The sequence below is a fragment of the Branchiostoma belcheri genome, unplaced genomic scaffold, assembly GCF_001625305.1.
Source record: "Branchiostoma belcheri isolate BF01 breed outbred unplaced genomic scaffold, Haploidv18h27 scaffold4, whole genome shotgun sequence".
Taxonomy (NCBI): domain Eukaryota; kingdom Metazoa; phylum Chordata; class Leptocardii; order Amphioxiformes; family Branchiostomatidae; genus Branchiostoma; species Branchiostoma belcheri.
Window position 1 is genome coordinate 7,305,704 of NW_017804020.1, and position 13,381 is coordinate 7,319,084.

The 13,381-nt window shown below is 37.7% G+C and overlaps 1 protein-coding gene across 4 annotated transcripts in view; it reads right to left on the minus strand.

Moving 5' to 3' along the window:
* Nucleotides 1-13,381, minus strand: part of LOC109477104 — a 26,646-nt gene continuing 13,265 nt past the window's right edge. Inside the window, exons 8-14 of one of the 4 annotated variants that reach the window (XM_019778158.1) lie at nt 12,107-12,276; nt 10,661-10,720; nt 8,221-8,402; nt 7,333-7,387; nt 5,786-6,184; nt 5,165-5,214; nt 1-1,165 (exon numbers count right to left, since the gene is read on the minus strand). In XM_019778158.1, coding sequence (XP_019633717.1) covers nt 1,061-1,165; nt 5,165-5,214; nt 5,786-6,184; nt 7,333-7,387; nt 8,221-8,402; nt 10,661-10,720; nt 12,107-12,276 — 1,021 coding nt within the window. In that variant the 3' untranslated portion in view covers nt 1-1,060. Of the gene's footprint in view, nt 1,166-5,164; nt 5,215-5,785; nt 6,188-7,332; nt 7,388-8,220; nt 8,403-10,660; nt 10,721-12,106; nt 12,277-13,381 lie in introns of all 4 variants that reach the window. The other 3 variants (XM_019778157.1, XM_019778159.1, XM_019778160.1) reach the window with 3 other exon arrangements.

Sequence of the window (13,381 nt, forward strand, 5' to 3'; positions counted from 1 at the left end):
TGTTGCTTTTTTTGGCAAATCAGAACAAAAATGAAGTGGACAAATCTGTGAACCAACAAATTAAATTGGTGTGGCCTTAGGTGAACTGTTCTGCAAACACATCTGCCTGTTGAATAATGAATGATATTCGCATATTTTTTTATGGCAACAATGAATAAAAAGGCTGCAAAATTCACTGATTATGATTATGAATTCCAGAAAAGGGCATGCTGAGGTGCTATGGCTATTTAAACAGAAAACAAGACCAACTACATGAAAGATGCATTATGTAACATTCTGCACCAAAAATTGATTCAACTGAAAAAAAATCTTAATGTGATTGTCATTTGCTTCCACTTTTCCAAACATTTGTGGTATTATTTCACATTTCTGACATTTATGGTTGGGAATAAAACAGCCCACATGAGGCACCACCACAAACTACCAGAATGTAAACAGACATCAGCTGTGACAGCTGCAGGGCTTGAAATTAAAGGTGGTCCAGTGGCCACTGACCACTAGAATTTAGGCTAAGACAACTAAAAAGACACTATGGGACATTTTTTGGACAATAGAAAAATAAGCAACATCAGAATTTCAGCCCTCCTTTTGTTTATCAGGCACACATCCTAGTTTTTGGATCCGGAAAAGTCCCCCTGAATTTCCTGTGCCTACACTGCAATTATTATAGTACGCCTGGGAGTGAACATAAGCAAAATAAAATTGCCTTCAAGTTGAAGTCATACCCAAAAAATAGGTTGGGACAATTGAAATGTATTTTTGGGACAGTGCTGGGACAATAGTAAGAAAAGTTAATTTTGAGGCCTGCAGCTGTGTTTTCAGCTTTTGAACACACTTGTATGGTGTAATATTTTGGCACCTCCACTACCTGAATGACACTTACTTGCAATGCAATAGGGCTGTTTCAACTCAAATTGTATTAAGAGAGAATTGTGATTGTCATTTTTTTTGTATCGTCATAATGTTACATAATGCAACTTTAAGGAGAAAACAAGACCAGCTACTGTAACAGTATTTCATCCTCAGCTCCTCTCCAGTATAAAATGTTCACACAGAAGCCTCATCTGTTAGCCACACTCCCCTCTGCCAGGTTGATGGTATGTACCAGCTGAGCGTGTTCAGCCAATAGCTGAGCCAGTTCTGCACGTCTACGAGCCGCCTCCGCCTGAAAACGGGGAAAGTAAAAAAGTGATCTAGAGCCAGTTTTAGCTCACTGAAGAGCTAATCTCCCACTGGTCGTAACAGAGAAGATGGACGCTATATGTACAGTATTTACAGGTTCATTGTACCAGGGAAATTCCCCTAGCTCTTTTTGACAAGCACAATGAACAGTGCACCATAGTTTAATGTCCTGTCCCAAGGACTGCGACCCTTACCAGTAGCGTGCATGTCGGGTGAGCAATGTTACAGCCGGGATTCAAACTCCCAACCTCTTAGTCCAGAGGCAGGGTTGCTAACCACTAGACTACGCATCATCTTATACATTCATCACATTTTTACAATGTACTATGATTAATATTTGTAAGTTCAATGGAGAAGGGCATCGTATAAGCCTGTTGGATTCTCCCATCCTCCTGCACTTTTCTAAAATATTTTTCTTTCCTCACTGTTGTTTGGTATGACTGTGCAAATGAGTAAAGAAAACAAAGCAAACAAAGAAGAGATGACACAAAGGCTCCCATAGACTGGAGCCTGGCTGGTTAACCTTTCAAACAATAAATTTGTAACTCTTTGATAAATGGAAAACCTATTAAAGAAGACATTAGGGAGGAAATAAGGGAGTTGTCATTTGGATTTATCAGCTGTAAAATGGTAGGAGACATGTTGGTGCATGTGCATTTTTTTAGAGTTAACAAACTCAAGAACACAGACAGTAAATTGGTGTTGTTGTTTTTTAAGCCTAATAGTTACATTAAATTTAGTACTTGTCTAGTCTGTACTACCACATGTATCTCTGATCAAAGGCATCTAATGCAATTTCAGGGCAGCAAAACAAGAAGTATTCTGGATGAGGGAATGTAATGAAATCAGTATGATATGGGGTAGGACTGATTCAACTTACTACATTATAAGAGTTTCCAGAAAATTGACTTTAAAAATCCAGCTTTGCTGCCCTATCTATGTAATTGCATTGGATGCCTTCAAGATAGGTGATTAGAGAGTGGTAATCACGTCTTCAATGGTTCTAGTGAGAAGCCAGTAATTTTGTTTAGTAGCCATTGGACATGAGATGTTTCAAAGTACATGTACATTGTACATCTTTCAGCTTCTCATCCTTTTCCAAGTAGCCTTTTACATTCACCTCCATATGTGCCTCCAGTTAATTTCCTACTTGAACCTACTCTCATCTGCCGAATAAACGTACCGGTACGTTTATTTTTTTTTGGCCCGAACGTCCACCCGGTACGTCTTATTTTGCACGGTACGTTTATTAATTTTTGGAAAATCAGTAATTTTTTTTTGAGTACGCATGAAAAAAAAAGACAAATCTTCGACTTGAAGACGTTTATAAACGCGTATTGTAGCGGGGAACTTGTCATTTTTGGGCCTGTTTTCGCCGCATTGAGCATAATTTGTGGCCAGTCGCCAGGATGGCCTCTCAGGTTCCACCCGGTACGTTCTATTTTGGACGGCACGTTTACTAAAAATTTTCAAAATCAGGATATTTGTAACAACATATTACCTCCCTTTTAGATGTAAATCATATTTAGGAACATGTATTGTGTCGGAAATATGAGCTATGACGGACGTTATAATATAACTATGTTTAATAACTGTTATAGCAAAAAAACAATCGGCAGAAATCGCAACATTTTTCACGTACCTCGCACACACAGCTCACTCAAAATTATTTTTTTCTAAGGAATATGTTAAAATAATTCCACATAACAAAGAATTCTAGCAATTACAAACTGTAATACTCTCAAAAGGTCGAAAATCCTACCACAGACATGAAAATCTAGCGCAGGAAAAATATCCATTCTGAAACAAACAAGAAGTTTCCCACGAGGGGGAGAGCCCAGTTCGAGTAGGGGGAAACAATTATTTACAATTATAGATAAAACTCTTTGTCAAAAATATGCATATACAAGTTACATTTTAACAAAGCTAATCACTATGTTAAAGAGGACAAACAGGAGTATGATTGCATTCTAACGTATCAACTATTACAAAGAAATATTTTGAAGAAAATGTTACCCCCTGCAAAAAATGGACTCAGCATTCTAAGAACAGCCTTCCAAACTTGAAGCCCTGCCCCTACTCATTTGCATACCTCACAGTGGGCAGATCAAAGGCAGGGCAAATGTAACGTAAGACCCTTGACTGAGGGGGTTGTGTGTTACAATGTTGCCATTTGTTTGATCTACATGTATGATTATGATGTAGCATTGATCATTACTTTTTATGAAAGTGTATAAATTTAAATTAAATAAAGGGAAGTGTGCAATGCATAAATGGAGATTTGAGAAATAATTATATTTGAATAAAAAATATTTATAGATAACTTTCAATTATTTTGCCAGTGGCTTTTACATACTAGTATTACAATTTGTATAGAGCATATGTTCAGCATATTGTAAATTTCTGGTCAACTTCAATAACGAAGATTTTCGGGAGAGGCATAAAAAACCCCTGATTTTCCCGGGGGTACTTTTATTCCAGGTCACAGTATGTTATTGTATTTCCCAACAACATGTGCACATTTGCACTAGAAATGCTCTCTTTGTTGTCCATTTAAATTCCTACTTGCAAATAAAGATTTGTGCATATTATTAGTAAGGGCACATTTTAGTAGAAGAGACTGTCTATTTTGGTAATTTTCCGGGGGGTACGTTTATTCCGAGGGGTATGTTTATTAGATTTTGAAGATTTGTCCGGGGGGTACGTTTATTCCGAGGGGTATGTTTATTCGGCAGATGAGAGTAATGCAGTCATACATTGTGAACATGCAAACCTCCCTTCAGCGGGCAATTTCTGTTGTCAGCTTATTAGTTAGGAGTACAACTTTCACCTTAGTGACATGTAGCTTTTACAATCCAATAAAATATATTGTTGCCGCATGGCATAAGCCAGGTATTTTTTTGTTGCCACTGAGGTATGACCATAGGCCATGTTGGTTTGATTATATGAATTTTTGTCCGTTTCAAAAAAATAAAAAAGATTTCGATTATGGTATAAATTGTACAAAGCCGCTACAAAATGAGATAATACATGCTGTAATTTGCAAAGAAAAGAAAAACAATGCTAATGCTGTAGAATGCCAAAATCAATTCCAAAGGAAAACAAGAAAATGTTAATTAAGAAATGAAAATTATTTGTCATACCATACTCTGTATATATTGTTTAGTCATTTGCTCAGCCTTCATAATGAGCATGTATCTTCTTTTTTTTTGCCAAACTTTTTTATTTGCATCAGTTTTGGGGTTCCCAGAGGATGACATCCATATAATCAAATCAACATGGCCTTATATAAAGGTATCATCTGGCCAACCAACCATACCAACCAATAATTGCTTTTCTTTAACAGCCAGTGTTTTCAGAGCCACTTTGACTGTACCTGGTACTTACTCACCTAAGATATATGTCTGTCACAGTAAATGTTGAATAATACTTAAGACTGTTGGTTGCAAATTCTATGGAAGATACATGTAACCTTGTACATGCATGATCATGAGGTGCATCTGGCATTGTTAAAAGATTCAGTGATAATCGTGCTGTAACGTGCCTGTATGGTACCAGTTAGTTGACATGCTGATTGCATGCATGCTGAATCAGTCATTACGTGTAGTTACGTGTGATTGCTGAAAATTGGTGCAATTTTGAATTCACAGATCAGCATGCAGTTAGTACGGCAGGTTCTGCAATTTAAGGGTGCTTTAATTGAAGGTTGGTACACTGTATACCTCTCATTCCAGTCCATATCGTGGCAAAAATTGTCTTTGATCTAAAGATTGTTTGAGTAGCAACTCAAATTTCAGAGCTATAAGAAGACATTTATGATGTAGACAATGTTGCATTAGCTTTGAATTTAAAGACATGTTTTCTTTGCTTCTATTCACTGTAAAAGAATACATTTTTTCCTGAGACTGGTGAAAATGTACCAACATTCAAGATAACGTGCAGCTGTGGCAGTTCCATGCAATGTAGCCGGTCTAACTGTTACCATTTGGGTTGCAGAAAAACCAGGATCCATGTGGGGTGGGGTGTCGTCGGCTGTTTTGGTCACCCACGGAAAGGAAGAAGAGTTAGCTAAATCAACAAGCAGAGCAAGAAATAATAATAGATAAAGCAGGAGGCTTCCACCAATAAGCTTCATATAAAAAAAATCTGTTCTTGTGATTTAAAATGTGCATTTAAAAGGGGCATTTCAGTGCTTGAAATACTTTTTTTGCATATCTGTACACTGGTGCAGGCAAAATGCAAAAATTACCTGCACCAGACAGGTTTTACCTGACAGTGTATAGATTCAATGTCTTTCTGAATCAGTTCATCCAAAAATTTTGATGTTTCAAAAATCTGTTTCTAGCACGTTGCTGCAACATTTTCGATACCTAAGTTCTCTGCTGACTTCACTGATGTAACTTTGAAGAATGTAAAGTAGTTTTGACCACCACACACCATTCAATAAATGTACATTGTATTGTCTTAATTGTGTCTGGGGCTGGTTTTGTATATAAAAAATAAAAAACACCAAAAAGTTAAAAGGAATTGAAACCTTAGAATGCTTGAAGGCTGCAGAATATTGAAGAGAATGAAGAGAAAGTAATGAAGAGAATTGACTCACCAGATTGTCTTGCTTCTTCCGGTGCCTTCTCCACGTGAATGTCTATGACAACGTTAAGGCCAGGAGTGCTGTCATCCTCTTTTTCATTCTCTTCTTCATTCATTCCACAGTCCCCCTGGCCCTGATTGTCGGCTGCACATTCCCAGTTGTCATGGATGGGGATCTCCCGTTCAGGTTTCGCGTCACCATTTGGCACACTTTCTCCTGAGTTTGTGTTCTCCCCCACCTGGTCGGTGGTTTGTTTCCCAGTGTCTGTTTCACAAGGCGCGGTGTCCTTAGACTCTTCTTTTCCATTTCCCTGTGCGGCTGCTTCTGAGGGTTCACTGGTCCCCTCGGGAATGACCGAGGGGAGGGAGACGACCACATCTTCTGTCATGGCAGCGCCACTCTCGTTTATAGCTGCTGTCAGGGTTGGAACATGAAAGGAATTTAAACCCTTAGGCCACAGCAAGTAAATTTTATGGATGACATCCTCCGCAGACTCCAAATCTAATGCGAGCCGGCAAAAAAAAACAAGGCGGGCCGAAGAAACAAGGTTCCTTCATTCTCAAATTTTGACTCAATAATTGTACAAATGGTTTTGATTCAGTGAGAACATCACAATCACATAATACACAGCCAGTATCACATATCACTGCATCAAAGTAAAAAACAAAACGTTGAATCAGAGTCTTCTCTTGTCTCCTGTCTTCATAGTTATCTGCCATTCACCTTCCGGTATGGCAACAGACATATCCGGCATGTTAACCACTGTCAGAGGGCAACAAAATTTCTTCTTTTTTTCCCAAAATCAGGCGAAAATCAATGCACATGCTGATGTCATCCATAAAAATTACTTGCTGTGGCCGTAAGGTCCTCACAGGCTGTCATTTTCAAAATACGTAAAATTATGTATAATGGTGGAAAGGTTATGTATGATTCAATGGAAAATCATTACCTACAATTACATACAATTAAAGATAATTATAGGCAAGTATGATTATGTATAATTGGACTACACTCTTGCTGAGGGACCAATTAATGCTTACCACATATTTATCAACCTCTGCTATGTACAAAATATTGAAATACTTTAAATAGTGGCCTGTTAAGAAGAGTTTGTATACTTCAGTTGGAAATACTTTTTTTTTTCCTGTTTAGGTCACACCAATTTAATTTGTTGGTTTTCGGATTCGCCTCTTCCTTTTTTTCTGATTTACAAAAAAAAAAGATTCTGGTTCTGAATCAACCCAAAAAAGCTCATATTTATTTGCCCCAAACAATTGAGGAAAGTCCTTTTCTTCCTAGATGTTACAGTTTTTCCTTCTATCAATGCAGTGGTTTGATTTGAAGTTCAAAATTCATGGTTTCAATTTTAACCCAGCCTTTTGTGTTGACTTCATGGCTCCTATCAAAGCATTTGGGGCTATAATAAGATGCCTAGACCAGTTTTTCTTTTTATTTTTTTTCACTCTCAGACTGTTGCTTCATATTTTTTTCCGAAAAAATCTGAGAACCAACAAATTAAATTGGTGTGGCCTTATTTCTACTTTCTGCTGAACACTAACCTGGGTCCAGCTGTGGTTCTGGTCCCTCTAGAAGTTGACTCACTGGAGTGTTTGTCTGTGGAAAGATGAAGCTCTTCACTCATGTATGCATGATAAGATTGAAACTCATTCACGTCATGTATATTGTGTAGTCACTCTACAAAATGTATATGATCCTAAACACACATACACAATTGTATTATGTATCATACATTGTAGTTGAATCATGATTACTAGTCTTAAATCATAACTGGTTTGTCATCTGTAACAGAATTTATGATAGTGGTACATGTATGATACTAGAAATCTTGTCCTTAAAAGGTACTTAGGAAAGTCCTGACGGTTAACAATTAAACTGCACCACACAATTTCTTCTCTCTTCTTCTTCATTAATTTTTGATTTGAATTTTAGCCCTGATTTTCAAGATCAAGTCTCTCCCTACAAGTGCATGAACATGTGCATGATGTATGTTATATAAATACAGATATTATAAAAAAGACTTATTGCAAATGGACCTAAGGCTAAGTATTCATCAGGCTAAGGTGGGACTTGATTTTAAAATTACAACATAATAGAAGATACCAGGGTACGAAAATATAATTTAAAAGACCACAAAACACACAAAACATAATTTAAAAATTGTTTCTATATCTACGAAGTTGTCGAGTTATCTGTCAACAATTTGAAGAAAAACATTATGATATCATTTTTGCTCAGTTTCTTCCTGTTCTTCTTCTTCTCCAAACAAATAAAAGTCAATGACCTGGACCAGACCTCTATCACCATGGTAACTGGTGCTGTAGCAGACAGTGCAAATGTTACCTTTCTTGATGAATTTATCTATTGCCAATTGGACGGAGTGTATAAAATCCTGATAAGCATGCACATGTGAGGTGAGGCAGCTGTACCTTCCTGCCGTCCAGGATGCCCCCTGAGCCCCTCCTGCCCATGTGCCTGTGCAGGAAGCTGGTGCCTGTACCGTTGGCACTTCCCGGTGCAGGTCCAGGCAGCCCAGAGCCAGGCAGACCTGGGATCCACTTGTTGGTACCCTGGAGGGTCCCCGGATTGTCATGAGGAGGCGAGGAGGATGCTGCATGGGGAGGTCAAATACAAATATGCCGTCACCAGGGGGAAAACACAAAACTTTCAATCAGCTTCTGCTTCAGAAAAGTTCTTATAAAAAATTTAAGCCCCACTCATCACATACAGCATACAATATACCTATTAATATATGTAACAGCCTTCAGTTTAATTCTGGACTTCCAGATTAATTCCGGACTAATTCCCATATCTCAGCAACCGTACATCTAGATGGGCTAATATCGTAAATTATAGATAAAAATGATGTAAGAAATATGTAGCAGCCATCGAGGACCCCTTGGGGATTAACTCAATTCTGGAGAATTCTCCAGAACTCTGGAACTGCAGCCAGAATTCTGGAGAATTCTGGGAAGTAGAGCCAGAATTCTATGCAGAATTTTACAAAATTGGATTAATCTCCAAGTTAACCCTCGATAGCTGCTAAGTCTAGTACATATTTCTTCTTCTATTACTTTTAGTTATAGTTTACGATATTAGCCCATTTCCATGTAAGGTTGCTGAGATATTGAATTAGTCTGGAATTAAACTGGAGGCTGTTATATATACAATACAGTCATGTATTATTTTTTTACCATGATAATATTGCTGTACCTTGTACGTCTTGTAAGAAATGGATGCAATTTTAAAAAATGGTTTGATTCTTGAAAGAATGATAATCAATTAAAAATAAAAGGCAACAGGATACTAAATTTAATGATAAAACTTTTGTTATATGTCTTTTTATCTACTTGTTCCAATAAAAAATGTTAACCTGTATCTTGTATGTGACTGGGGCTTAATACAAAGCAAAATGATGTCACATAGTCTCTGATTAAAGTTGGCAAAGTATAGTACCAGAAATAGCAAAATACAGCAAAATACCCGTCATGGCTTGTGTATTTTTCTGTACTTTGGGCTATTTCCCTATTAAGCCAAGCAGTGTGATATGTGCTATTTATATCATACCCGGGCCGCGATAACGTTCGATAACGGGTTCCGGACCGGGCCCTACTTTACGGTACGGCCCGGTCCGGAACCCGTTATTGAACGCTTCCCTGGCTTCCATAAAACGATTCGAACGCGTTTTGCCCTAACCGCGTGTGCTCCTTTCAAAAATTTGAATACAGAATCCGGACGTTGGAATTGATGTTGTTGCAGTTTAGGGTTTAGTGGCACCAACTTTTGGCTCATCTTGCATTGAAAGGAGTGTTTTCTTGGGTGGGTATGACATAAATAAAATACAACACGGTGTATTCCGCATCGCCCTCGGCCCCGGCCCTCCCGCGAGTCGGATCGCCCTCCAGCCTGCGGCCGTCGGGTGATCCGACCCACAGTCGGGCCGATACCTCGGGCGATACTGAATACCCCGTGTTGTATTCTATATGTACGTAGCCACTGGAACTAATTCCTGTGAAACCAAACATCTTGGCAAATTAAGCAGATCTGATTGGAAAGCTATAATGTCTTGACAAGCTCCAAGATAAACAGAAGCCATAATTACTGATGCTGCTGCATTACTAATAATCAAAAATGAAATGATTAAATTAGTAACATGACTCAGTTCAGTTTTTGCTAATCATTTCATTTTAATTATTGCTTGCAATGTGCAGCCGCATAATATTACGTTCTGACATTGCTGCCTCAAGCTATTATGATTTAAAGTGCTTGTGACACAAATTACACAAAAACACAGGAAGGTACGACACCAATAACATAAAAAAACAGGAAGGTACAACACCAGTAACACAAAAATACACTCACTGTAAGAAAAATGTCCAGAACAAGCTGCTAGGTGGGCCCAAACTAAATAATCCAACTAAACCTTCAAATTTGATTTTAAATTTTTATTGTGCTGACAGAGACACAAGCCCATATGAAAAATGCTTCTGAATTATTCAATCTTCTCTTCGTAAAATATTTCGTTCTGGAGTCATTGGTGTCACAAGTACTTTAAGGCTGAGCCAAGGTGGCAAAGACTACACTGTACTACATGTAGTACATAGAATAGCATGACAATAATAGGACTAGTACTCAAGGGACTATCAACCATCTAAAAAGTGCTACTCGCACAACATACATTATTCTGAACACTAAAAAAATATTTTGTAAGAATAGCAAAATTGTTAATAATAATAATAAATCTAATGAGTGTTAATCAAGACTAAAGTTTAACGTTTGTCTAACATGGTTAATGATCTGATTTGCTAAGTCCATCTTGCATGCATTAATGAAGGAGATCTTTGCAGATGGTGGTTAACCTTCACCAACCTGAGTACTGTCTGAAAGTCTCTGGTCCCAAGAACACAGGGATCATGGATCTTTTCTCCTCTGCATTATAGACATAATATAACAGTTTCTTATATCTGGGGGGCTAAAACATGATCACAAAATGATGATACTTTTACTAGTTTTAGATACAGAAAACACAACATGTAAGATTCATCTGTTAATGCTGCAGAGGAATATGTTGAGCAAGGAATTATGAAAAATTTCATTATCCTTTTAATTGTCAAATGAATTTAAAGCCTTAGCAACTAGGTAAAATATTGGCCTTGTTTTCCGTCTGTCAATGATCCCATTGAAACTTACTTACAATTCAAAATCATGATTGTCTATAGTGTGTGCATGAAAGTAGGTGTTCATGGATTTCCAGCATTAGCAACTTAATTCTTAATTCTACATAATGTATTTTGGCACAAAATTGGCCTGCAACTTTTTAGCAATCACCCCATGCTTATAGATACTTAATAAGAATATCAGATTCTGCATTACCATCATCATTGGTCTGCTAGTAAATACTCTGGAATTATAAATGGTCTGTTTTTTTTTTACTGGAGTATAGTAATCTTTGATGCAATTTTACAAACATTATTTGATTTTATTCTTACATAGTGGAGGTGGAGTAGTCCCCTTTAAAGACAGTCTCACGGTATTTTTATGAAGACATGATAGTTTCAGAGGATTAAATAACAGCAACAAACGCAAATCATGGCTGGTCTTAAAATAACAACAGGGCTTGAAATACCACCTGCATACATGTATGTAGGTTAGTGTCTGCCAGGTAAAATTGGAGCTGTGCATGCATATTTCTGATGTCTACCTGCACATAACCTGCACCGGTCCATGTACTACATACAAATTCAGGTGTATATGGAGTTTTATTTGCTGCATTGACTCTTACCACCTATAAAGTATAAAAGTATAAAAGGAATGATGGCAATAGTTTCTGAACAGTTTAAAGTATGATCTATATCCTTCATATAAACTAAATTCTGAGTGCAGGTGCAGGTAATTTTCAAGGTTACTCCGACCAGTGCAGGTATGCAGTTTGTGGGCTCTCGAATTTGCCTCTTCATTTTTTTCTGATTTGCAAAAAAAAAAGATTCTGGTTCTGAATCAACTCCAAATAATTATGCTCATATTTTGCCCCCATGGTTGAGGAAAGTTTTTCCATCTATCAATGCAGTGGTTTGATTAAAAGTTCAAAATTCATTGTTTAAATATTAACCCAGCCTTTTGTGTTGACTTCATGGCTCCTATTGTAGCATTTGGGGCTATAATAGGATGCCTAGACCTGTTTTTATTTTTCATTTCTTCGCCGTCGCTTCACATATTTTCTGAAAAAATCCGAGAACCAACAAATTGAATTGGTGTGGTCTAAGGTTCAATAATTTTGATCCAAACATTCTCTTACCATAGACAACACATACTCACCTGGCTGTCCGAGTTTCCTGGGCCCCAGCGAGGACCGTGCCTTAGGCTTGGTGGTGACACTGTAGAAGTAAGGTGTAGGGAGCAGAGGTCGGGGGTTAGGGGTCGACCTGGGTCTGTCCACCTCTGCAAACTGCACAATTTCAGTCGGTCTCTCTGGATTTCTCAAACTCCTGATGATGAAAGAAAATCATCCATATCAACATATGATTGTCTCATAACCTACGAAGAGTATGTACTAATTTACAAAGTTTATGTGGTGTGTCTTTTTAGCAAATGACCACAAATGATCACTCTGGGGATGTGTCGCATGAATCTTTGTTTGTTTTGCATAACCGGTAAACTGCCGTTTTTAGGCGTAACATACCAGTTTTGTACATGTAAGTACAAGTTGTGTAAGACCAGACTGTAACATGTTGAAATAGGTCTGGTGTACCCCAATATGCAAAGTTTCTGTGCTTTACAAGACATGATGTTACCATACATGTACATGTACATAAGTGACAATTGTACATTATTTGCAATCATGTTTCCATTTTGACATCAGTTTTTTTTACCTGTACATCATTGTGTCTTGCACAATCATGCATATGCTTGGGTATGCTTATCAATCTTAAAAACCCTTGGCCTGCGGCACCCAGCAATTGTTGGGTTGCACATACAATACCATCCACATAGCACACTGTATACATTTGTACAACATTTGTGTCATGTAGGTACAATTTGGGGCATTTCTCGTGCAACGCATCACACTGCAGCAAAGCACAACGATTGCGGAAGTAGCTACATGCATGCCAGTACAGGGAAAAAAAAGTCAGGGGTCTATGAGGGTTGAACATTCAAACAAAAACAAAAAAAAAACACATAGAGCATGGTATGGTGAATAATAAACGCTTCATTCTAATTTCTTTTTCTCATTTTCCTTAGTAGGAATTGATTTTGGCATTCTACGATATTAATATCATCTTCCAATATTTTTTCCAACTTATTTTACTTGCAGCATAATATTTTGAAGCTGCTTTGTACGATTTACAATATGGTGAAACATACATAACGTTACATTACATATCCTGGCTTTGATTATCAAAACCTTTTTTTTTAAATGGAAGAAAATTCATGTGCGTGTGGATGTCATCCATATAATCAAATCAACATGGCCTATGATGCAGTCCCTCATCACCCAGGCATGCAGACATTTGATCCCAGAACTAGAGGGTGGCATCAATGGAAATCAGGATAGGTCCAGACATACCTATCCTTTAGGGACCCTACGGTATT